Raw genomic sequence first — 26,010 nt, 5'->3', positions numbered from 1 at the left:
GTTTAACTGGGATTCATGTGAGCCAGGCTTCAAAATGTTAAGCAGTGACGAAACCATAAGTTCAGTGGGGGTGCAGCCAGAAGAGTGGGAAGAAAGTGAGAATGAGGAAGAGGTGGACAGTGCTGCTAGTACTCATTTGGAATCCTTACTAGACTATCTTGAGAGTAAAGAGAACAGTTTATTAAGTGACAAGCTAATATTACATAGGATTCATATGGATATCTGTAAAAAGGAAAATGCCGCGAAAAAGCAAACGACAATATTAAATTTTTTTAAGTGTTAAGTGTGAATATTCGTAAAAAGTGTTGGATGTTTACAATATTATATTTAAGCATCCTGTTGCACTCTACACGACAAATGATACAAACTCCATCCCAAGTGCAAACAATATATATTATATGTCTTTGATCTTGCTCTCTTCTACACTACATGTTTCGGCCTCTAGCGGCCATCATCAGGTGTATACTCTTACGTTACTGCCACACTGAACCCAGTCTAAAATTTAACATTTAAAAACACATTGTTACTTTCTTCGTTATTATCAACATCTACCTCGTTGATATCTGTCTGGTATGTAGATTATTTTGCACACGTCAATTTTGGTTTTCCTGTAGTAGCACTATAAAATCTTTAGTTATAATTTTAAAATCCTTTAAAATTATGCCAGTTGGAGAACCGAAACAAGTGACGAAATATGAAGAATTCGACATGGGAAAACTGTGGACCCCGGATGAAGTTGGCTGCCCCCTGCAGGAAGACATCCCATCGCGCGACAGTGGCACGACGTTGGAGAAATGCCTTCAAGAAGGAAACTCCCCTGGGAACCTTTGGATACCAGCGGAAATAAGTGACCGCCACAGGAATAAAGATTTATACGCTGTGTAGGACACAGGGGTATGGGACAAAACAAGAATAAGGTCACACCGAAAATCACCAAGAAACAGACGTTCGGGAAGAGACTGTGGAAAGGCCTGAGACAGCAGCTACAACGCAGAAATGAAGTGAAGGATCTAGGTGGCGGACAGCCACGATATGTGAAGAAACCAGACCTGAGGAAAACTGCAAAACTGCAGATCCCCAAGCGAATAGCCGGATTTTCTGTCGGCCTATGACAAAACAAGGAATGGACCTTACGGAGGGGTTGAACCCCTCCAAAGCGGGAAAAGAAACAACGGATCGGGGAGGCGCCGGTAACGTAGAAACACCGGCCTCCCTAGCAAGAGTAAAAGAGGAAAGAATGAAAGTGACAAATGAATGAGATACAACTAGACCTTCTGGCGAGTTGAAAGGAAACCGCTCGAGATGAGCTGGTCTTAAGAGGAGAGCGGTTGTAACGGCCGGAGAACAGATGCTGCAAGAACAGCCTCCAAAGCAAAGGAACGGGGGTGCACCATTAGGCTATTCGGGATGAACAGCCTTAAGGAGGGAGCAGTGTGACATGTTGCGCAATGGAGGACAGCCCCCCCCCAGCAGTGACACGGCAGATGAGTCAGCGCTGTCCCCCCCCCCTCCGTGGTGACAACACGCAACACAGCTGCGACATGGGTAACAGCCAATAGCAGTACTGATTGCGTTAACAGGCAAGCGCTGCGACTATATAAGTGAACCACACTGTCTACAAAGTGGAGTTGAATTGTGGCCATCGGCGAGTTTGTTGTTGCAGTGAGTTAAAGTGTATCAGCGGCCAAAGACAGTTCTCAAGGCAGCAGTTACGAGTTGATGCGTGAGTGAGAATCAGTGCTAGTTCGTGATAACAGGGTAATAATTGGGAGTGTGCGATACAGTGACACTTATATAGCTCCCGTACTGTGAAACGTGTAGACTACTGACAATAGAGTGAATTGAATAGTGCGAATAGGGTTATAAAGTGTGAAACCCCGCAACATTGTTATAATTAATTGTAGCCGAGATTTGTAGGTTGTTAAATAAACCAATTAACAATACTATTTGCAGTATCATCATGAATATTTCACTGTTACAGTTATTCATTCATTCTAATCTACTGCTTTTAATATCTGTGATATCAATATTTCAGTAATTTGTCATTTTTAATACCTTTAGCTTCTCTCTGTTCTAGAGTTTCTAATTTTGTATTTTGTGGAATACAGCAGACAATGTAAGGAGGGGGGGAAAGAGGAAATCCCTCTTATATTTGGGCATTTAACAGTGGCTGTCCAGCCAACAGGCAGTTTCCCCTATTTGAGCTATGCAATGTATCAGAGCAATTTTATTATTAATAAACACTGTATTCGCTAACTCCAACCTGAGAGTTTCTGATACAGNCTCCCCCCCCCCCCAAAAAAAACACACGTAAGACTGCCAAAAATATTGGAGGTAATTCCCAGGATTGAGTGAATATGGGAAAATGATAAAAGAAAAACATTTCAACAAGAAGCACCAAGAGCTATAACTTTGTTTACATACCAGTAGCACCAAGAGGATGTCCTTTGGATATGAGGCCTCCACTTGGATTGATTACATATTGGCCCCCATATGTATTATTTCCAGAATCAATCAATTCTCCTGCTTTTCCAGGTTCACACAAACCAAGAGCTTCATATGTGATAAGTTCATTAGCTGAGAAGCAGTCATGAAGTTCAACAACGTCCACATCCTGTGGTTTGTAGTTAGACTTTCTGAACAATGTCTCAGCAGCTTTCTTGGTCATATCATAACCAACCTGTAATCAACATGAATACCAACCTGTGAGTCTAACTATGATTAATCAAACAGAAGTTAGCAATGTCATCACTTTCTTACCATCCTCATTATCACTACATTTGTCATGTATGCAGACATGCACAGTTTCACTCTTCTCTCTCATCCAGACCCAATATAATTTACCACATCACACACAAGAACTGATACACAGTGCACGTCATTAGCCTGGCCAGAATACAATGATTCATCGTCCATTTTGGGGTCATTCGATAAGCTGAAAATGGTGAAACATTATAAAACTTGGCTGTGGGTTCTCAGGGAAGCCCTGATTTAGCTACTTGTGAAGCTTACATCACACGTCCCCAAACAAAATGGGAACCCCAGAATTATAAAACTGTATGAGAAGTCACACCACAATGCATCACCTTCTACTTAATGTATATCCTATTTTTTTTTCTCTCTGTGGCGCTACAACCCCAATTTGGGCCTAGGCCTACCTCCATGAAACTCTCCGTTTCACTTCAGTTTACTAGATCTTACACATGCGGGAGGACTCCTTGGGCGAGTGATCAGCTCGTCGCAAGGCCTCTACCTGTAGACAAACACAGAAAAACGCACACAAACATCCATGCCCTGAGTGGGATTCGAACCCACGATCCCAGCTTCCGAGCGAGCGAAGACAGTGCACACCTTAGACCGCTAGGCTACCGTGACCGGCATGTATATCGTATGGCCCCATATAATACATAATGACATATTCTATTTAACAAATTAAAAAAATTAATCAAACCTTATAAAAATACTAAAGTTGACTTCTATTTAACGTATACATGAATCAGGCCAAGTTGATCACTAGGAGCAGCAATCAGTTACAACCATGTCAGTGTAACTACAGCTATGTGAATACCTGAGACCAGGCTTTGTCAGAGGGAGAACATGGGAACATATGCAATAAAAACTGTGCACAGACCTGAAACGTGGAAAGAAAGGAAGGTGAAAATTTTTTTGCAACAAACGAAGTCCATGAAAACCAATGAATGAGATTAAATGAGGAATGTGTGAAACCATTTTGTGTCACCATCTGTGGAGTAAAAACTGAACACACATGACAAATCTGTCAGATCATACTGATCTTCTTTGTGAGATGGTAACGTTGTTGCTGATACACGGGGTCCATATGGGAGAAGTGTCCAAACTGGTGTGGCTGATCAGATTGGTTAAGCATGCCACATAGGTCAATTCCTTGTATTCCCCATACCTGCTGGTACTTCCAATTTAACCTACCACATGACCCTCTTCATAGGAATGTTAGGCTCACTTTGATTTTTCTAGGACATCCTTTTGAGACTGTGCCTTTGTTCACAGAGTCGCACGGCTAGAGGTCTGTCTCTTTTGCTGATGTAGCTTCTGCCACATTCACAGGGAGTGCTACAGATGCACTCTGCTGCCTGTTGCAAATCTCTTTATGGCTTGGTTTTCATGCGTGAACTCCTAAGAGTGTGCTCAGTTTTGAAGATTGTCCTAATGTTATTATGATTCCCTATATGCTTTAACTTTTCTGAAACATCCTCCGCATACGGGATATACACCAGACTCAGGGGCTTTTCCTCTTTATTCAGATGACTGCTAACCTTGGAATTAATATCCGAGTCAACGAAACCTTGTGGATAAACGCTGAGCTGAAAATCACATCTTAGGCTGCTAATTTCAATAAACAGATCTTGTCAATCTTAGCATATGGTGGAAGCTCTATTGTGAAAACTTTGAACTAAACCTCTCTTCATAGGTGGTGGAGGGTTAGATCTGAAGTTGAGATATCAGCCAGTGTGGGTGCATTTCCTGTAAAATTTGGTGCCCTGCGCAGTTTTTTCGACCAGAATATCCAGAAAAGGAATTTACCTGCCTGGGTCTATTTCCATAGAGAACTGGATGGAAGGCTTTAAACTACTGAGGTAGCTGAGGAAATTCTGTAGCTGCTCTGGACCATGAAGTCAGACCACAAATTTATCATCAATGTCGGGGCCACATATTTTACAGAAAACCAACCCACACTGACCGATATCTCAACTTCAAGCCTAACCATCAGCCACATATGAAGTGAAGTTTAATTCACAGTCATCACAATACAGTTTTCACCATATGCCAAGAATGACAAGATCTGGTTAATGAAATTGGTAATCTGAGACATGATCTTCAGCTCAAGTTATCCCCAAGGTTTCACAGACTTGGTTATTAATTTAAAGGGTAGCATTTGTCAAAACAAAAAGGGAAAGCCCCTAGGTCATGTCTTTATCCCATGTGTAAAGGATGTTTCAGGGAAGTTCAACCACATAGGGAATCGATATAACATTAGATGAAGCTAGGATTTAGAAAATTGAAAGAAACAGTGAGTATAGGAAATATATGGAATTGGCTCACATGGCATGCTTAACCAGTCCAGTCACCCAACCCAGTTTGGACATTTCTCCCATATGGATCCCCTTTATCAGCAATGAGGTTACGAACTCACAGACAAGATTAGTATGATGTGACAGATTCTTCACGGATTTCTATAAGGTATTAGTCATGAATGTTCAGTTTTTACTCCACAGATGGTTCTAGCAGTAGGCACAAAATGGTTTCACAAATTCACCATTTAATCCTATTCATGGAATTGGTTTGTTGCATACAATTTCCACTTCCCTTTTATCTTAGTTGCAGGTCTATGCAAAATTGTTATTGTATATTTTCCTGTTATCCTCCTCTGACAGAGCCTGGTCCCAGGTATTTACATAGCTGTAGTTATACTGACATGGGCTGTCCAGTGATTGAGGTTAGCTCTTCTAAGGGACCCCACACAGTAGCCCCCCCCCCTCCCAGTGAGGATGGAAACAGATACAATTTTCCAAACATTGTGTTCCATAGTGTTTTGGAATATGTGACAATGGACAAAGTTGAAAGACAGTAATTCTAAGTGTTAATACAGCATTATCAGAACACTTTAGAATGTAATAATAAAACTTGTACAATATGCTCGCTCCACCAAGTACCACATAAATACATGGTTAATACAAATGATCCTTTCAGACATTAGTTACAAAAGGCTGATTATACACTGCATTTTGTGGTTTCATGAATACTGTGAATAATTTGAATATTGTGCTCATATTGTACATCTGTCAACTTTAAGAGCTTTTCTTATTCGTGAAAGTTTTTCATAACAAGTGTTTGAAAGTGGTTATATGTTGACAAAAATAAATCATTACTTAGTCTAATGAAAGTCTGACTACAATGGATTTATTTATAGAAACTGTCATGTGTTTGTGACTAGACATGGGGTTTGGATTGGTATCTGGATTTACTGAACTCTTACAGTTCTCGTAACTACAACCAATTATACTGCATTCACTAATTCATGCACTTGACCTCTCACTACAACACTCATTAGTCTTCTCAATTTGTCTTCACTAGTGGTTGCCTAGGATCCCAACAATGCCCCCTTCTACTCCCATTGTTACCAGCCATTGGATGTCTCACACTTAACCCACTGCTCCAAATGTCCAGAACTCTCTCATATTCTTAAATTAATATGCTGTCCAAGTCCAAGTCACACTGCGACTGATGGTCAGTCAGTCAGTCCGTCAGTAAGTCTTGGTGTCGAGCCCCAGATATTTACTACTTTTAACAGTTACAGTCTTGTTTTTGTGGGGCGCCCTCTCTGATGAGACGATGGGTCTGCCTTTTTTATGTGCTGCTGGCCCTTGCCAGTGCAGTCTTTCTAGGGTCTGAGTCCCTTGGGACTCGAGACCATATTTTACTCTCGGATTTGACACTTCCCTTTTCGTCGCCTCTTACAACTCGCAGGGTCATGGTGGATGTATTCAACCCTGCCTCCACACAGGGGCATCCTAATATGCTGTCTAGTTTGTGCTCGGTATATAGCCTCAGTGTGGATCGAATAGAAAACACCGTTTCAAACAGTTTGTCTCTGGTGTGTATATCTGTTGCCACAGAAACCAACTGTCACATTTGGTTTACCGACTGTTGCCTAGTAGCGGATGGCTTCTCTTCTTAAACTATACCGTCATCATGCCAAAATATGTCACTGGAATTTCAATATGTAAACTGTAACAATAATGATATTTGTGCAATGGAATTCTGCCAATATAAGAAGCATCATTTTATAACCTCAACTAATATTTTCACCTTATACTTACAATTTTCATACAGCTGCGATCATTAAACGTAGATGGCAAATCTGTGGCCATTTCCATTCCCAGAATCTCAACAGCCTGTCCCTCTAATCCATGTGCATGAACAAAATCTTCTGTTGCCAAGATAGCTGCAGCAGATCCATCAGAGGTAGGGCAGCACTGGAGCTTTGTCAAGGGACCATATATGCAGGGTGAGTTCAAGATTTGTTCCATACTATAATCTTCTTGAAACTGTGAATAGCTAAGAAAAGTATCCACATTATCACGTGACCAGTAAGTTGGCACAATGGCATATATCTATGCTATATATATTCTGGCCAGAGACTGATGACTTAGATATAAACATACCTTTACATATTTCTGCCAGAGGGCCTGCAGTAGCGTACTTGGTTGAGGTACTATGCTACAAGCAGGAAGGTTGCAGGTTCAAGTACTGACGAAGTGGTTTTTTTTTTTCAATTTACCTAATCCATCCAGCTGCACTATGGCCCCAGTTTTGACTCAGCCTCTAACAGAAATGAGTAACAGGAATCTTCCTGGGGGGGGGGCAAGGTGCAGCCGCCATGTAAGTCTGACAACCTTACCGCCATCCGTGAGGCGACTGTCTAGAGAAAATTTAGGAAACTCGACACCTCAAAACCCTATGGACCTTCATGGCCTGTTATAGGGATAGCTTTACTTTCTTTATATGTGGTGCTCTCCAGAAGTTCCCGAAATATATTAATAAAAACTATTACGTCTTACCTGGATCTTATTCTGCACCATCACCTTCAAAGTAGTCCGCTTGGGAGCGCATACACCGATCCCAGCGTTTCTGCCACTTTTGAAATGCATCCTGGAAGTCTTTCTTTGTTAGGGTGTTTAGTACCGTCTGCGTTTCCACTTTTTTGTTATTGTTAGTGGGGTGGGACTATGTCCCTGGTACTGCGGCCACTTCTGGCCTATTGTACCAGCCCCATATGATAGGTGAGGGTGATTGGGGAGCAATTGTTGGAATAAAGATTGGCAGGGGAAACCGAAGAACTCAGAGAAAACCTGCCCCAGCACAACTTTGTCCACCATAAATCCCACTTGACCAGACCCGGGATCGAATGCGGGCCACCGCGGTGGGAAACTAGAATCTAACCGCTTGAGCTATGGCGCGACCCTGCGTTTCCACTTGAATTTCATCAACTGTATCAAATCTTCACCCCTCGAACTTGATTTTCGTCTTGCCGAAGAGAAAGAAGTCACATGGAGCTAAGTCTGGATAGTACGGTCGGTGGGGAACAACTGCCATCTTGTTTTTAGCCAAAAATTCCTGCACAACGTACGCCGTATGCGTTTGTGTGTTTTCATGGTGGAGTACCCAGTCATTCGTGCGCCAATTCTCTGGACATTTTCTCATGTCCTCCCTCAAACGCCTTAGAACATCACGACAGAACTCTTTATTAACTGTCTGAGCAGGAGGGACGAACTCCTTATGAACAATCCTGTCAATATAAAAAAAAAACAGATCAACATGGACTTAATGTTGCTCTTGTCGAGCTTTTTTGGCCGAGGTGAAGAAGGGCTCTTCCATTGCGATGAGTGCTGCTTAATTTCAGGGTTGTAGCCATAAACCTAACTTTTGTCACCAGTGACAACCTTCGAAAGAAAGTCTGGATCCTCTTGAAGCTGTTGTTGAAGTTCCCTGCTGACTTCCAAGTGATGCTGCTTCTGTTCATTTTGCAGCAGTCATGGCACAAACCTCGCCGCAACCCCCCTCATGTTCAGTTCCTCTGACAAAATTCGTTGGCATGTATCATAACTTAGTCCGACAGTGTTACAGAGGTCTTGGATGGTCAGTCTATGATCTTGCAGAATCAGATCCCTAACTTTTGCGACATTTTGTGGTGTGGTGCCAGTTGATGGCCGTCCCAAACAATCGTCATCATCAGTCGACGTTCGGCCATTTCTGAATCACTTATACCAGTCGTAAGTTTGTGTCTGGCCTGAACTGTTGTCACCAAAGGCTTGCTTCGACATTTGGTGCGTTTCTGCAGCGGATTTCCCAAGTTTAAAACAAAACTTTATACAGACACGCTGCTCTCTCAGGTCAGCCATCACAAAACCGCAAACTCACAGAAACACAACAATGAAAATACACCCAAAATAAACCCAACCATTCAACTCAATGCCGCTTGCTACACTGATTCAAGAAGGGCATGTGGGGAGACACCTAGCGGTATTTCAATGTACTCATAACCATTCACGTGCAAAATTCAAATTTCGGGAACTTTTGGATTGCACCACGTAATGTTTCAGTCAGCACTTGCCATCATCGGAAGGTCCTACAGTATTACAGGGAAATGTTTTCCGTGTATACCATACATAGGTATTTCCATAGGAATTTTTACCATTAAAATTTTGATTAGATTTAGATATTATATAATTACATCAAAAATATTATTAAAAGTAATATATTAACACTGTTGAAAATGGTTACAAATCTAGTTTGGAACACAGAATTGAAGGTACTTCCTTTTCAACTGTTAGTATGTGGAGTGTTATATATGCTTGTCTGTGGAATCTCATGTGCATGTTCAATGAGTGTTGTACAGGTTCCGGCAAATCGACCTCCCGTATTTCAAAAGGCAGTTACGAACAAACAAAGAAAGATACAGAAAAAATACTTTTATTTGTGAACAACAAATACGATGCTATTTTACATTACTTGGTTTAAAAATTATTTCCGGTAAATGGCGTCCTCCATTGTTCACACATTGACGAAGCCTTTCCCGGAAGTTGTCCATACTTCTTCGTGTCATTTCTGGTGGAATGGCAGCCACTGCCTGGGTGATTGCCTCCTTAAGTGCTTGCAGGGTTGTGGGGCGATGTTTGTACACTTGCGCCTTTAAGTGTCCCCAAAGAAAAAAATCACGTGATAAATCGGGTGACCTTGGGGGCCAGGCGATGTCTCCTCGCAAAGAGAGAAGACGTCCAGGAAACAACTCTCTCAGAATTGCTAAAGAACGCCACGAAGTGTGAGCTGTGGCTCCGTCTTGTTGGAACCAGGCTTGTCCCTCTTCATGGTCCCCAAGAAACTGGTTTACCTTAGGTCGGAGGAAGGTCTCGATCATGTGACAGTAGCGATTCGAAGTAACCATTACCGTTAGCCCATTTTCCTCGAAAAAATAAGGATCCCACACACCAAATTCAGCAATGGTGCACCAAACTGTCACACAAGGGCTGTGAAGTGGTCGTTGGAGAAGTTCCTGAGGGTTTTCTGCTGACCAGTAGCGGAAATTTTGTTTATTTACAGTACCTGACAAGTGGAAGTGGGCCTCATCAGATGAAATCAAAACAGCGCCAGAGGGAATGTTCTGAAGAATGTCCTCACACGCAGCTTTGCGAGTTTCAAAATCTCTCTCACTTAATTCTTGGGTAACCATCATTTTGTATGGGTGCATGTGTAGATTTCTGTGCAGGATTCTTCTTACACTCCTATCAGACAATCCCAGGGCAGCTGCATGTTTAAGTGCTGAACGCTTTGGAGATTGCTGGATGGACGCTCTCATATGCGCCACATTTTCCAGCGTTGTTACGGTCCGAGGTCGGCCAGGCGATTTCTTTTTCAGTGCAGAACCTGTTGCTCTAAAGTTTGATACCCAAACGTGAATAGTTTTTCTATCCAGAACAGGATCATGTCGGCCAAGTTCGAACCGAATGCGAAATGCTCGCTGAGTAGTAATCACTGATTTACCATTACGAATATACTCTTCCACAACAAACGCACGATGCTCACCGTGCCACACCATTGCGACTACTGCAAATGGCACTTATACCGCTATCGATCGATAACCCCTCCGCCGCCGTATCCCCACCACAACTAACACAGCGCCCTCTCCAAATACGGGAGGTCGATTTGCCAGACCCTGTATATAAATTTAATTTTGATTTTTAACTGTAAAAATCCCTATACAAAGACATGCATAGTATACATACATATACATAGTATAAAGAGTTTCCCTGTAGTGCTGGAGAACCTTCTGATGGCGGCTAATGCTGCCCAAAACATGTAAAGTTGTATTTACACTGTCAGGTGCTAGTGAGCAGACATGGGATTTGGATTGGTAATTTAATTTACTGGACTCTCACAACTTGTAACTACAGGAAATCTAATAGTATCACTACTCTACATACATAATGAATCACTGCAGCACATGCTGTCTCAGTCTGTTACATGGTCTTCACCAGTCACTGCTGATTGGCTACCATCTCACAAGTCACAACTGGTCCTCAGTTGCTGACTCTCAACTAATTAACTTCAGTCAGAGTCAGAGTTACTTTATGCTAAGCCTCTTGTGGCTCACAGCCAGAGTCAGTCACTCTCTCTCTCTCTCTGCAAATTGAACTTTTATGGCCATAGTCCTTGTCAAACATCCTCTGTGATGAGAGGATGAGTTTGTCACTTATAAATATTGTGGCGTGCCACCAGAAATCCGGAATGGATGCGGAGATCAGAGATGATTTCCTAGGCAACGGGCGACATTCCCACTACGACGGCTAGGAATCACAACGCATCCACTGCTATACAACGGCTAGCAATCTAATAGTGGAGCTTCCACTGTTACACAAGAATTGTTGGAAGCAGCTTTCGCATAGCAGTGGGCGAGGTTAATCCTTCAACATGGTATTACTTATTGAGTCAAGGTGCAAGTTATGAGAGTCCAACTGCAACAAGAGACTAGTTCAGTCTGTATTTGACCTTAGAAGAGTAGAGTTGGTATTCGGCAAGAGAACAGAAGAGTTCTCATCTGACTAGAACTGAAGACACTTCACCAAGAATAGTGGTATGAGAGCGTAGAAGAGGAAACGTCCAAAGACATTATAAGTTGTGAATAACTGTGTGAGTGTAAAATTGACTGTCCAATAAATATTCATTCTATGTCCCCTGCCCCCCTCAAAGATTGATTGTACATCCCAGTTCCTTCACTGCTTTAGTAAATTACTTCTTTCAGCACACTTGCGGTTCTCCCCACTAAAACAATGTTACCTGTATATGGAAGAATCTGGATGGAAACACTATTCACTTAAATATAAAGCAGTCTATCAGATTGAGATGCCTTTACTAAGGCTGAAATAGTATTTTAAAGTAAGCCACAACTGCTTCTCATATACATGTTGATTCATCATTCATACAGTGACATAGAGATCCACTGCTAGGCAAAGGCCCAATAAACACCTTCCCATGCAGACAGATTCTTGGTAAAGAGCACGTTGCTAGGTAATGCGTACAATACGTGACAATCGAGGACATCCACTGCTATGCAATAGACATGTTTTCTGTGGACTAGTGTAGTATGGTCAGAAGTCAAGGGTGTTCAGTCGAAGACAGTGATTTGCGAAATGTAACAAGTTGTATAAAGGCCCAATAGAAGTTGATTATCAAATCCTAAACCTGTTTTATAAGTCACACAAACCCCTAATACATGATAATATCATTTGCCCATATTTCATTTGATGCTACAATGACAGAACAATTGATACAGTGTCACTAAATTTACCAAATAATCAACGAATAATTTATAGAGACATTACATGAATATCAACAGCTTTCGTATATACAAGATGGCACAAAAAAGTTCTGTGAGGTGGTAGAAATGAACAGGTCTTCAGATATGAATAGAACTCACAGCTGTGTAGAATATTCTTAAGCATGTGTACACAAAAATATTATTCAGTTTGACTGATTCATTATGCAGAAGTGTATTTTCAATGTTAAAACTAAGCATTTTATTTATAACTCAATCATACTTATTATATTAAAAATGGAAAATAACTTTCTGTGTAGTAAAATGCAATTAATGAAGCAAACTGAAACAATTTTTTAAAGCTTAAATGTACTTAAATGTACAAGCACTTGCCAGACCAATATTATCTTAAGTTGGTGAATCATGAAGAATAAGAACTGCTGTTAGAAAATTGATCTAACCAGAAACGTGGACTGTGGGTACATCCTCTGGGACTAAAAGAAATAAATTCATGAGAGAACTACAAATTCCACACACAACAATACAAAAACAATGGGGAGGGAGGGACCCTGACAGGATTCCAAAAAATATTGACAAATAAATATAGAGGGGAAGGAAAGTTTGGGACAACCTTTAAAACGATAGAAGTATTCTGTTCTGTAAAAACCCGTAACAGGACTCAGTAGTCCTAATACTGAAAATAAAATACCAGCAGCACTTACGGATTGTTTATGGAATGTTTGTGATTTTTGTATGCAATTTTTGCTAGATGTTCTGGTGTTGTTCCATATTTTTCCATATGCTCCTTCCCAGCATTTCCAAACATTTGTGCAGTGATGGGACTATTATTTATACCAGCAATTTCAGCCATTACTTCAACATGTTTTTCCATCGGATTTGTTCGGTCATGAAACTATAAGTACACAGACAAACATCAGGCACAAGTAACTGAGTAATGTAATTACAACATACTAAATAATAAGTACTTCTCAGCTTCCCTACCAAACACTTACCTTTGAAGCAAGAGAACCCCTTTCCATTTTTTCAAACCCCAGTGCAAGTACACAATCAGCATTTCCTGATTCTAGAAGTTGTTTAGCCATGAAAAGAGCTGTTGAACCAGTTGAGCAATTGTTGTTAACATTGTATACAGGCATTCCAGTCATACCAATCTCATACAGAGCTCGCTGCCCACTTGTTGAATCTCCTGAAATTCAAACATATTACATGCATTCATACTGTAACAAAATAAAACCAATTCCCATGAGTACAATCAGATAGAACCAAATGGCATTTCCATCCTTCCAATGATAATCTTTTCTTGCATGTGAAGACTTCTGTACTGAGCATTCTTTTGCTGTTTCAAACAAATGCAGGCAATAGAATGAAAGGGAATATCAATAGCACTGAAATTTACTTTGCACTACAGACCAAACACTCTGCTTGTAGCACAAGCAAACAGCCCTGTGTGAAGTCCTGTTAACTGTCTTACACTAAAAACACATCACTGAAAGAAGCCACAGATCTATAGGATAGAGGTCAGTCACCGGCTTTCCAGCATGACAGTCGAGATTTGATCCCAGCCAGGCCATGTGGGATTTTTGGGACAAAGTGGCACTATGGCAGGTTCCCTCTGAGTACTTCAGTTTTCGTTCCACCAGCCATTCCTCACAGAAATTCTATTCAAATTCATCAACACAACTACCCAGTATTTAACATGTTGCATGTAATGCGTTAACCCATACTGGGTTATCCTCAGATACTTCCATATTCTTTAAGCATTCTATTATCAATGTTACAAAACCTTGATAATGACAGCATCATAAAACAGCACAGAATATGATGGTGAACATTAAATTCAACAAACACTGGAGTTCTACCCTGCTACCAAGATGGAGGGAGAAGTTCCTTTCGGAATGTTGGTACATTATCTACAAGACTACAGGTGTCACAGTTACCACTGCAATATCCTCAAATTTCAACATACAATTTGAAATTAGAGCCTATAGGCAGAAACTGTAGACTTCATCTGTTATCCAACTAAACCACAGTGGCTACTATAAGCTTATCTGAGAGACTGCTATAACTAATTCAGCTGGTCTGGCAGGAGGGACAAATGCCACTCGCATCAACTCAACAACACACGATTGGGCTCGTGGCACTGTAAACAGGTTACTAGGCTATATATGTCACAGTTCAACTTCAGATTCACCAAAACATATTTCTGAATGGCTACTGTAAAGTAAGTTCATGCATTATGTGCCTGCTGATAATCTGAAGCTCCTGCCATTGTACTCAACACCAGTCAGTCATGTTACTTCTTCTGTCACAATGACATGTGAGACAAGTGTTCATGCACAATACACGTGAAAAGTAAGAATAAGATGATTACAGCATTAATTTTAGGATGTTACAGTTCCAAACAGAGGAACTATTCATACAACTGTAAATGAACTCACACAGGGCTGTTACCAACTGCTCACTGAAGAGAAGCTGCATGAAGTCAGTGCTAGGCCTGAAAACTCCCATCAAAAATCCTGTGCACAGGACAGTTTCATGTATGCTCTCTTTCCAAAAAAGAACTTCAACAAACGAATGTGAATATTTTACAGAGGTGCAACGAATGATTGAATAACAACAGGCATAATTTCTGGTACCTGATGTGATGTAGGTGGGGTTTGTTTATGATCTGTTAGCATATGGTTTGCTCACTACACTGTGGGTCTGAGCGCATTCAAGAAGAGTTGATATGAGGGGTTCCTCTTTACTGGACTGGCCAAATAATTTTCAGCAGGCTCTCAAATCCTTAACATGTACCAAATGCATTACCCGCCTTCAAAAAAAAAAAAATTAAACATCTACCAAACTAATTAACTACCTAACTCTACACTTCAACCATAACTGACCACAGAAAGCATTTATGGGTTCCTAACGATTCTTAGAATAATCAGTGATTATTTCCCTAAATAGAACTAACCAACTGGTCTTTGCGAAGGAGACATACTGTATTTTCTGTGAGGTATCAACAAAATCTTTAAACATCATTTGGTTGAATGTCAAGACTTCAAAGTGCTAATCTTTTAAACTAATTCAATATTCTTAAAGGATGACTCTTTCTATTTATATCAGTCTTCCATTTCTGACAAGTAATTTCATAAGATCAAAACATACTCCTCTTCTACTGTACAGTTAACAGCTGGAATGTGGAAATTAAATACAATATACACTATGTTACCACACCTAGTGTATCTGTGTTTAACATTGGTATAGTGTTAACCTTCACAGACTTCTGTTGCAAATCTTGATTCAATTTTCTGTTCCTACAAGAACAGAAATTTACAACTTAGTGAAAACTGCCAAAAGCACTGTTTTTAGTCTCTCCATTCATTGGATTTAAATCTGCAAAATTTCTGTCTCTGGTAATGCTAGAAACAATGCAATATAATATTCTATATACAAAGCTGGGCTTCAAGAAAATGTCTAGAATGCAGTCTTATCAACCCTCAAATGAGACTTCAAGCATATAATGAGTAAGATTTGTAAATAAAAGCTAAATAGGAACCAATCTTATACATGCTTTTATTACATTTCTGAGTGTTCAATTGTTCACTCAGACAATTTGCACACTGAGACCCAAGGCTCTTAAATACCAGATCCTCATACAAAATGTATCTCTTGAACTTTCTTCAGTAGATACAATTTATTTTAAGAATCCCTGTGGAGATAAATCTCTTATTAAGCCTGTGAATTTCTGTATTATCAATCATAATTAAGACAGCTGGGGTTCTGGAAGAATTGAAGCTTATTATTTTTACCAGTCAAAAGGTACATGATGTAATATAATTATATAATTACTCTTCATTCTCCTGTCTTATCACAAATGTAATCTTCTTTGACCTATAAACACATCAATCTTGGACTTAACATATCACTTACTATATCTCTTCTTGTTATCTTCACAAGAAATCTTTGGTACAGACTTCATACTTCAACATAACACTGCCTCCCCTTCCTTCTCCAATGACTGTCACATTCCATTCCTAATATGGATTTTGTTTTGGGGTGACAGCATGATGCAGATATGCACTGTAATGGTGGTCACCACCATACATGCTGAAATTGCTTAAAAATGTGTCTTCAACAGCAACACAGGTACTTGGATCTTCTCTCAGGTCCCACATAATTTCAAAATTTACTATCATGTTTTACTTGTAGACTGCTGTTCTCCTTTAGAAGAGTAATTATGTCCACATTTATCTAAGTGATAGCAAATCAAAGTAAGTGCAAAGAGATTCATCTGGTTGTGAATAATTACAGCGAGACTGTGTACATAGGCCTAGACCACTTCTGGAGTTCATGAATGGGTATCTAATGGGCAAAGAGGCTGGGATGTGAACCCAACCACTCACTGTCATCTAGTGCCAAGGTCAAGAGTCAAGAATAGTAAAGCTATTCCTGCACTCACCAATATGCCTTCATGGCATGGTGCTTAATTAATTAAGCTCAGGGTCAAGTTCATTTTACTGTGTTGTTCACCACCTCAGTGCTGCTAACTTTAGAAATTTATTGGCAAAAAAAAGACCCAATGCCTAACCTTAGAATTTGTATCCAAAAAGTACAAAATTTTAGGCCTTTGGTTCCATTTTGAAAAGGTTAGGCTTTTGGAATATGACAATCAGTGGATGGGAGAGAGGCAATCTTATTATGGTAGTCTAGAGACTGTACCTATGATTTCTTGTGAGAGTAACAACAATAGGCACTGCTGATATACTGGGTTTCTGGACTTTATCCATCGTCCTGGTTTTTAAGATAACAAATAAAAACACGACGTTTCGGAAACTGGATCCAGTGATTGAGGCTAGCTCTTTCTAACGGACCCAACAGAATAGGTGTTTCCCTTTTTCCTTCACCTGAGGACGGAAACAGATCCAGTTTCCGAAACGTCGTGTTTTTATTTGTTATCTTAAAAACCAGGATGATGGATAAAGTCCAGAAACCCAATATATCAGTGTGTTATACACCATCGTCAGAATCCTATAGTAACTACTAACAACAATAGAGGTACAAAAACTATGTTAAGACCAAGATACATATGACGGAGTAAGTAAATAGGTCACAAATGGTGATAAAACAACTGTAATGGACGTAACAGGTTTTCTAAGTGTATCACTAGGTAGCAGCACAGTCCAGCTAGGAGAGGTGCAGGCGCATGTTCAGAGGCTGGTTTCACTAGTCAAAATGATGACCGCGCTTGAGAAGTACGCTACTGAAGAGCATCATTCTGTTGTGCATATTTTTGTGTGCAAAAGGACTCAATGCAAAGGAGATTCATAAAAACATGTTTCCTGTTTATGGTTGGAAGTGTGTCATGTAAAGCAGTCGACAACTGTGTCAAGAAATTCTCTCAAGATGTTCAAAAGATGCAGATGATACCAGACCAGGCAAGGAAGTGGCTGAAACAACAGTCAAAAGACGTTTATGTTGCAGGTTTCGATGGGCTGGTAAAGTGATGGGACAAGTGTATCAATGTTGGTGGAGGATATGTCAAGAAATAAATGTTTCTTCCAGCTTCAAATATCACATGTTTTAGGTTTTATATACATTTGTGGCCTATTTACTGACTCTCCCTCATACGAGGGGCGTTCAAGTTCTAAGGTCTCCGATTTTTTTTCTCAGGACTGGGAGCAGATAGACATATGCGGTTTAGTTTAAAATATGTGTGCACTCTTTGTGAATGCATGACAGAGATGGCAGCACTCTACGGCACACAGAACTCTAGTGGTAGTGGCGAGAATGAGAAGTGTTTTTGATACTTAAGATGGCAACGTTTTCGTTACAAGAACAGCGAGTAATCATTCGTTTTCTCCACTTGCGTGGTGCGACACACATTGAAATTCATCGCCAGTTGAGTGAGACATGTGGTGATGGTGTCATGAATGTGAAAAATGTGCGTTCGTGGGTGTGACAGTTCAAAGAAGGCCGAACGTCGTGTGACAACGAACCAAAACAATCTCGGCCTCGCACCAACCGGTCTGAAAATATGGTCGAGCGAGTTGAGAAAGTTGTTTTGGAGGATCGCCGATTGAGTGTGGAAAACATCGCCTCCAAAGTTGGCATTTCCGTGGGATCTGTGCACACAATCCTGCATGAAGACCTGTGAATGCGGAAAGTGTCCTCCAAGTGGGTGCCACGAATTCTGACGGATGACCACAAGGCTGCACACGTGGAAATTTGCCAGGCGATGTTGACACGTGATGAAGGCATGAGCGGGACTTTCTTTTCATCAACTGTGACAATGGATGCCATTTTTCAATCCGCTATTGCATCAGCAATTTTCCAGTGGTCAAAACACACTCCTACAGAAGCGTTCACAGCGGTCATGGAATCATGGCGTCAACGTTGTGAAAAATGTGTACGGCTGCAGGGAGATTACATTGAAAAGTGACAGAAGTTTCAAATTTGTTGTATGATTATTGTGTGAGAAAAAAAATCGGAGACCTTAGAACTTGAACGCACAACGTATTTTTATAGGTATTTACATAGGGGAATAAATTAATTTAAGAAGGGTTACCACCTTAGAAAAACTTCATAAAGGATGTGAATGATGATCTTCTTGCAGACAACATTTTAAATAGGTGGAAGAATTACTTCCCTCAGCTATTCAGTGTGAAAAAGTAACCTCATCTACTTAAGCACTACACCATGAAGGCACATTGGGGAATGGATGTATAGGTGCATATTTTCTTGACCTTGTCACTAGCTGGAGGTGAGAGGTCAGCTTCACACCCCAGCTGCTTTAATGGTGGGGAAAGAAAAGAGCCCCCGGTACCCACTGTATAGGAGGTTGAGTGGATCCCAGAGCCAGTCTGAATGATGTAGAGAAGAGAAGATTCTCGACCCTACCAGAACTCGAACTCCAACCCCATGGTCAACCAGCCTGTAGCCAGTCACTATGCCGATTATGCTATTTCAGATCATCAGCTATTCAGTGTACATAGGGTTAGTGAAGTTAGGCAGATGAAAATAGATACGGATGAGCCATTAGTACCTGAGCCTAGTCCTTTCGAGGTTGAAATTGCTACTGTAAAGTTATAAAGAGTTTAAATCACCACATATTGATCAAATTCCACCAGAACATATGGAAGCAAACAGCATGTTCTCAGATCCATAAACTCGTTAATTTTAGTTGGAATAAGTAAGAAATACCTGAGCTGTGAAAGAAGTCTATTTTTGAACCAGTTTACAAGAAGGACACTAAACATCTCTGCAGTATTATCAGAGCACATTACTGTTATCACCTTCATATACAAAATTTTATTCAGTATCTTCTCAAGGTTGAGCTGGGGTAGCAGAGTCAGTATAGTGAGTGCCTACAGGCTGGATGACAGAAGGGTTGGAGTTTGAGTCCCAGTAGGGTCATGGTTTTCTCTTCACCATATCATCCAGGCTGGCTCTGGGGCCCACCCAGCCTCTTATCCAATGATATCAGGGGCTCTTTACCTGGGGGTAAAGTGGCAGGGGCGTGAAGCTGACCACTCACCTCCAGCTAGTGCTGAGGTCAAGAAAATGTGCATCTATACATCCACTCCCCCATACACCTTCATGGCGTAGTGTTTAATTAGTTAAACACAAGGACAACTTTACCTTACCTTTATCCTCTCAAGGTTGGTTAGGTCCATATGCAGAGAAAATAACAGATCAACTACTGATAGGATTCTTTGCATTTGTCAGACACTGGGGAAAAATGTGAGTACAATATGACAGTACATCTGCTATTCATAGCTTCAAGAGAGCTTATGATTATTATGAGGGATATACTGTACAATATTCTCACTGAGTTTGGGGTACCCATGAAACTAGTTAGGCTTCTTAAAATAAGTTTAAACAAAATCCATAGTAAAATAGATACATTTGCCTGATATGTTTCCTATTCAAAACTATCTAAAACAAGGAGATGCTTTATCACCATTGCTTTGAATATGCCATTAGGAAGGTCCAGGAAAACCATGTGGCAGAGAAATTGAATGGGACAAATCAAATTCTGCTCTATGCTGATGAGAATCTTAGAAGCTCTGATGCCAGTAAGGAGGTCGGTCTAGAAGTAAACACACAGAAAACTAAGTATATGCTAATATCTCATCACCAGAATGAAAGGACAAATCATAACAAATATGCCTAACAGAGCCTTTGAAAATGTGGCAAAGTACAAATATTTCAGAAGGAACACATGAAAATTTGATTCACGAGAAAATTAATGAGAAGGTTAATTTCTGGCAATGCTTGCAGACATGTTCCCAAGCAACAGCCATCTCCTCTGGTTCTGCTATTCCAGCATTCAGCAGACATGTCACATTATTTATGTTATTTACCAGTAAATTTACATCTTCAGCATATGGCAGAAGCTGGTGTGTCCCAAAAAATTTCAGTCCAACCTAATTACCATCTCCCTGATGCCATATTACAAGGGTTGGAACTTTATTGTGGCAACTATTTATTTACAACCGATATAAAATAGATGCATATTTTGAAGTTTTACTGTCCTTCATTGTAGTCACCAGCATTCTGTACAACCCGTTGCCATCAATGTGGAAGTCGTAGGATACCTTTAGCAGTGCCCGTTGTGTTCATAGTTTGATACTGCCTGAAGAATCTCTGGAACAGTTCTGAAGCGAATGCCACGAAGTGGTTCCCTCATCTTAGGAATAAAGTCGAAATCACAAGGGCTAAGTCCAGGGAGTATGGTAGATGGTACATGACTTCCCAGCCCCACTGATTGAACAAATCAGCCACAGCTTGTGCTGCATGTGGCCAAGCACTGTCCTGCAAAATGATGGGTGGGTTCTGCAGAAAGTGTCGCCGCTTTTTTCTCAAAGCTGGTCGCAGATTGTGTTCCAAAAATGAACAGTGATACTACGCACTGACGGTCTGCTGTCAGGGAATGGTACGTGTTAGGGTAACACCATCACAGTCGTACACAAGACTCATCATAACTCTCACACTTCTGGGGTTCTAACGAACTTTTGAATTTTGTGGTGACCCATACTGATGCCATTCGTTCGATTGGTGTTTCATTTGTGGCTAGTATGATTTGGCTCATGTCTCATCCAGCGTACTGATATGGCATAAGAAAGCCTCTCCTTCGCACTCATAGCACTCCAAGTGATTACAAGCAGCGTCGTATCGTAGCCATTTCTGCATTTCCATCAAATCATGCGGAACCCGTCATGATGCAATTTTTCTCATGCTCAGACATTCCTTCAGAATGCAAAGCACAGTCACATGCGCTAATCCTGTCTCTCGGCCAGCTCAAGAATCATATGACATCGATCACTCTCCAGTAACACGAAAAAAGCATACAATTCTTCTTCTTCTTCTTCACTGACACCAGGACGACCTGGCAAACGCATGTCTGCCACATTTTGGCATCCCTCATTGAAGGCTTTTACCCACCTTGCCACTGTTCTGTAAGGCAGTGCAGATTCCCCGCAAGCCTCTTGAAGACCTTGATGATACTGTCATGCTGTACGGCCTCTGGCACATTCAATCTTTATCCAACTCTGTTGTTTCTGTTTCAAAAACATCGTGACAACACTACATTAGACCGCCAGCTAACACGAGGTTGTTGTTCTCGTCACTGCACATGCGTGTGATGTGGGAAGGGAGAGTCCATTTGCTCTGAGGTAAGGTAGGTATGTAACTAACGTGTGGTATAAGCGACATTATTTGGTTCCGTTGCATGGCATCTCTACAGCACTGTTGCCACTATCAAAGTTCCAACCCTCGTATAAAACAAGGTTGAAAATCAAAGGCAATAAAGCTTCTCCTTCTTTTAGACCACAATACAGGAGATACAGAGAACCAAATACTGAACACTGAGGAACTAAATGTTTTATAAATATAGAGTCCCACTGTGAGTAGGTCTTACAATCTGAGTTTACTGATTTTATTTCTATTTGTTGCTTCCTCTTACAAGGATATGATTTAAATCACTGCCCAGCCATTCCTCCAATTCCATAAAAACTTAGTTCTGATAGCGGCATTCCATGATTTATACAAATGCTTCTAGCAAGATCAAAAGATATTGCACAAACATGTATTAGATTAGTAAAAGCACATAAGATTCCACCTGTAAATCTGATAAGAGCTCTCTATGCATTGCTAGATCCTTCATAAATCTGAAATGTTCATCTGCAGGAGTGTTGTTCAAGTTAATGAAATAACTTACTCTGTTAACTTTCTCAAACGTGTTAATTAAATTGGTCTACAGTTGGATATGCAAGATAGTTCACCTTCCATATGAGGGTGTGTCAGAAAGTTCCTGAACTAGGTAAAAAAAAGAAATTCTGGCTTAACTTACTCAATTTTGGCTATCATCTCCTTCAAAATAGTCTCCTTGGGAATGTAAACAGCAATCCCACCGTTTTTTCCCACACTTCAACAGCACGATGGAAGTCATTTTCCTTACTGTTGTTGAGTACCACTTGTGATTCCCTTTGGATGTCAGACACTGTTTCAGAATGTTGTCCCTTCGGCTTCATTTCCAACTTGGAAAATAAAGTGAAATCACAGGGGGGTAAATCCAGCGAGTAGGGAGGACAGGGAATAATAACCATGTTAGTCATGAACATTATAGTTTTCAGGGACGTGTGGGAAGACGCGTTGTCATGAGGAAAGAGCGAGTTGCGGTTGCACCAAAGTTCTGGTGTTTTTCGTCACGTTTCCTCTCAAGTGTCTCAAAATGTCACAGTCAAAATCCAAACTGACCATAGTGTTAGGAGGAACCACCCCCCTTCATGTCAAAACAAACAATGAGCATATTCTTCGTTGAACTTTAGACCTGCCACACCATTTTTGCTCTTGGTGATTCTGGGCTCTTTCACTGGACGGATGTTGCTTTGTTTCTGGATCATAACCATAAATCCAACTTTCGTCACGCATTACGATCCTGGAGATATGAGTAAAAATTGTGTCCTCATTAACCTTCTCTCATAGCTCAAGACACACGTTTATGCAATGCTGCTTCTGATCTTTTGTAAAGAGTCAGGGAACAAAATCATGGCAATACAGCGCATGTTCAATTTTTCTGTTAAGATCTTCTGGCAAACTCCATAACTGATCCCAACAGTGTCTGCTAGCTCATGGATTGTCCGATGACGGTCTTTGTGCATGGGATCTCAGATTTTCCCACCATGATTATGTCGTTTTGATGGTGCTTTGTCACCCTGAATGTTCATCATCTTCAGCTGACACTCAACCGGCCTTGAAACATGAATGCCATTCAAAGGCCAATGTCTGGCTTAAACGAATGTTTTCCAAAAGCCTCACGAAGCATTTCAGGGGTTTTGGTAGCAAATTTACCAAGCTTAACACAATACTTGATGCAGACACGTTGCTTGATTTTGCCATCCATCAGAGACAAAATGAAACACTAAGTCCAGAGAGCACTTGAGTAAAGACAATGCGTGTTCACAGCGTAGTGTCATGTGGCAGACTGATGCAACAGGCTTATGGTAATGTCTCCTTGGCCTCCCCTCTCATCTTCTTTCACCGAGACACTTACAACAGTAACAGTCCGGGAACTTTCCATAGAGCAGTTTCATTTTTAATATTAAAGTTGTCCTGGGAAGTTCTTCATGCTATTGACAGGCTGCACTTATGTAGTCTACATATACACTTTCCACCCCAATAACCCACAATATACAATCACCAATAATAGATGAATATTTCAGATTATACATGAGAAGAAAAACAAGAGAAAGCAATGATAAATTTTTATTACAATGCCAATGACAATGCACTTACTACAAGTGCAAGATCATAAAAGTACATACCATAGACATATCCAATGCAAGCCTGTTTTACATCATATATCTGCAATCCAGCATCATTCAAAGCTTTTGTTACAGCTTCCTTTGCCATCTCAGGGTAATCAAAATCATCCCTTCTGCCAGGCTTTTCAAACTAAAAATAAAACAATGTTATCATGTTCCATTCAAATGAGAAACACATACAAGGTACAGTAACTATGTAACACATACCACAATACCATCTGTAGCACCTGGTCCTGCGTAAGTTATTTCTGACGATGTTCAATCCTGCATATCCTGCATGTTATAAATTAGGCAGTAAAAGGCATGTATATGAACTCATAAATACAATTTCGCTTAAAATGGCAAAATGATAACATGGAGGAACTACATGCTCTACTCAACCTAGTATTTTTCAATATTAACTGGTGCTATTTCAGCTGTAGGGAATATGCCTAGGCAATTAAGAATGGTGAGTTGGCAGAGATACAGAAGTGACCTATTTTAAGGTAATGTGCTGTATTTCCTTGGAAAACCATGGAAACTTCAAGATAGGCAGTATCGTGGATGGGATTTCTGCTAGTTTCACATCCCATGTACATAGGATCTATGTAGTTAACCTAACTATTGACTTTGGACAAAATTTCCCCCCCCCCCCGCCAAAGTTCATGGCTCCAAATTCTTACTATGAATTGAAATTTTTAATTATTTTGTTAGAGTGACTATATGCAACTTGGTTGCATAGTTTACATATATATGTGTGTGTTTATTTTACATTATAAACATTCCTGAACTGTACACTTAATACCTACTGGATGCTACAAAGTATCTGACAATGTGTCAAAACTGTTGGTTTACTTGTAAGCTGTGTTCAGTTCTAATGTATGCTATACTAATTACCTTTGTCATTCCAACGCCCACAACGAAAACTCTAACTTTGGAAGCCATTTTCATTTAATTTAAAGTCATGAACTTAGTACACAAAAACTAGGTAAAATTCCGTCTTAAAAAAACACAACAGCTACTGAAACACTATAGTAAACTAGTTTCCAGGAAAGACGAACATGACCGAACATGACACAGCTACTTCGATCATTGCCAACTTTCGAACACCGTACAAAAAGTTGCAGCTGCGCACACAAACCGGTTAGAACACCGTGGCACATTTAGGGCCTAGCTACTATGACCCGTGGATAACCACACGAATTGGCGCAACTTGTGTCCATGTAGTGACCGTGGTTAACGAAAATGTGACGTGTTGGCTAAAAGCCGGAATGGTGGAGTCGGAGCAAACGTCCATTGCCTTGCAACAGCTCGGAAATCAGGTTCCCGTTACAGCAAATAGTAACGGAGGGATCGTTGCCAGGTATCAAGTTGCTAAACATCAGATGTGTCGTAGCAACAAATAAGGGCGAGGGCACACCAAGGAAACTGACAACCGCAACGCAACCACAACTTCCGAGAATCGTTAATTGCCTGCGTTATACACACGTTACTAAACGGAGCGGCGCAATTTAAGGAATCGGCAACACAACATGCGGAAAGACTGAAAAACTAAACTTCCAGGAAACGGGGAATGCCCTCACAATTACATTGCCGCGTAGTTTCCTAGTGTCAGCTATTCTACAACGCGTCGTCATTAATTCATTTGTATATATACGTATGTTAACGAAACTGATCATTTTGTTTTTGTACAGTTAATTGAGCAAAAGCCTTGTATACAGAGTGTCACAGGAGGAATGGACCAAACTTCGGGAGGGTGTTCCTTATGTTAAAGTATGCCGATATAACCCAGAACACCTATGTCCAAAGTTGAACGGTTACAGAGATAATGGCCAGAGAAGTGTCAAACTT

The 26,010-nt window shown here is 40.6% G+C and overlaps 1 protein-coding gene across 1 annotated transcript in view; it reads right to left on the bottom strand.

Moving 5' to 3' along the window:
- LOC111872626 (non-specific lipid-transfer protein) overlaps nucleotides 1–25,253 on the bottom strand; it is a 50,891-nt gene extending 25,638 nt beyond the window's left edge. Inside the window, exons 1-6 of the mRNA XM_023866708.2 lie at nucleotides 25,057–25,253; nucleotides 24,181–24,310; nucleotides 13,363–13,556; nucleotides 13,072–13,262; nucleotides 6,858–7,095; nucleotides 2,425–2,680 (exon numbers count right to left, since the gene is read on the bottom strand). Of these exons, the coding sequence (XP_023722476.1) occupies nucleotides 2,425–2,680; nucleotides 6,858–7,095; nucleotides 13,072–13,262; nucleotides 13,363–13,556; nucleotides 24,181–24,310; nucleotides 25,057–25,110 (1,063 nt within the window). The 5' untranslated portion in view covers nucleotides 25,111–25,253. The remainder of the gene's footprint in view (nucleotides 1–2,424; nucleotides 2,681–6,857; nucleotides 7,096–13,071; nucleotides 13,263–13,362; nucleotides 13,557–24,180; nucleotides 24,311–25,056) is intronic.
- Nucleotides 25,254–26,010: the final 757 nt, after the last annotated feature.

The sequence above is a fragment of the Cryptotermes secundus genome, unplaced genomic scaffold, assembly GCF_002891405.2.
Source record: "Cryptotermes secundus unplaced genomic scaffold, Csec_1.0 scaffold2157, whole genome shotgun sequence".
Lineage (NCBI taxonomy): Eukaryota > Metazoa > Arthropoda > Insecta > Blattodea > Kalotermitidae > Cryptotermes > Cryptotermes secundus.
This window is presented reverse-complemented; position numbering and strand designations above follow the sequence as displayed.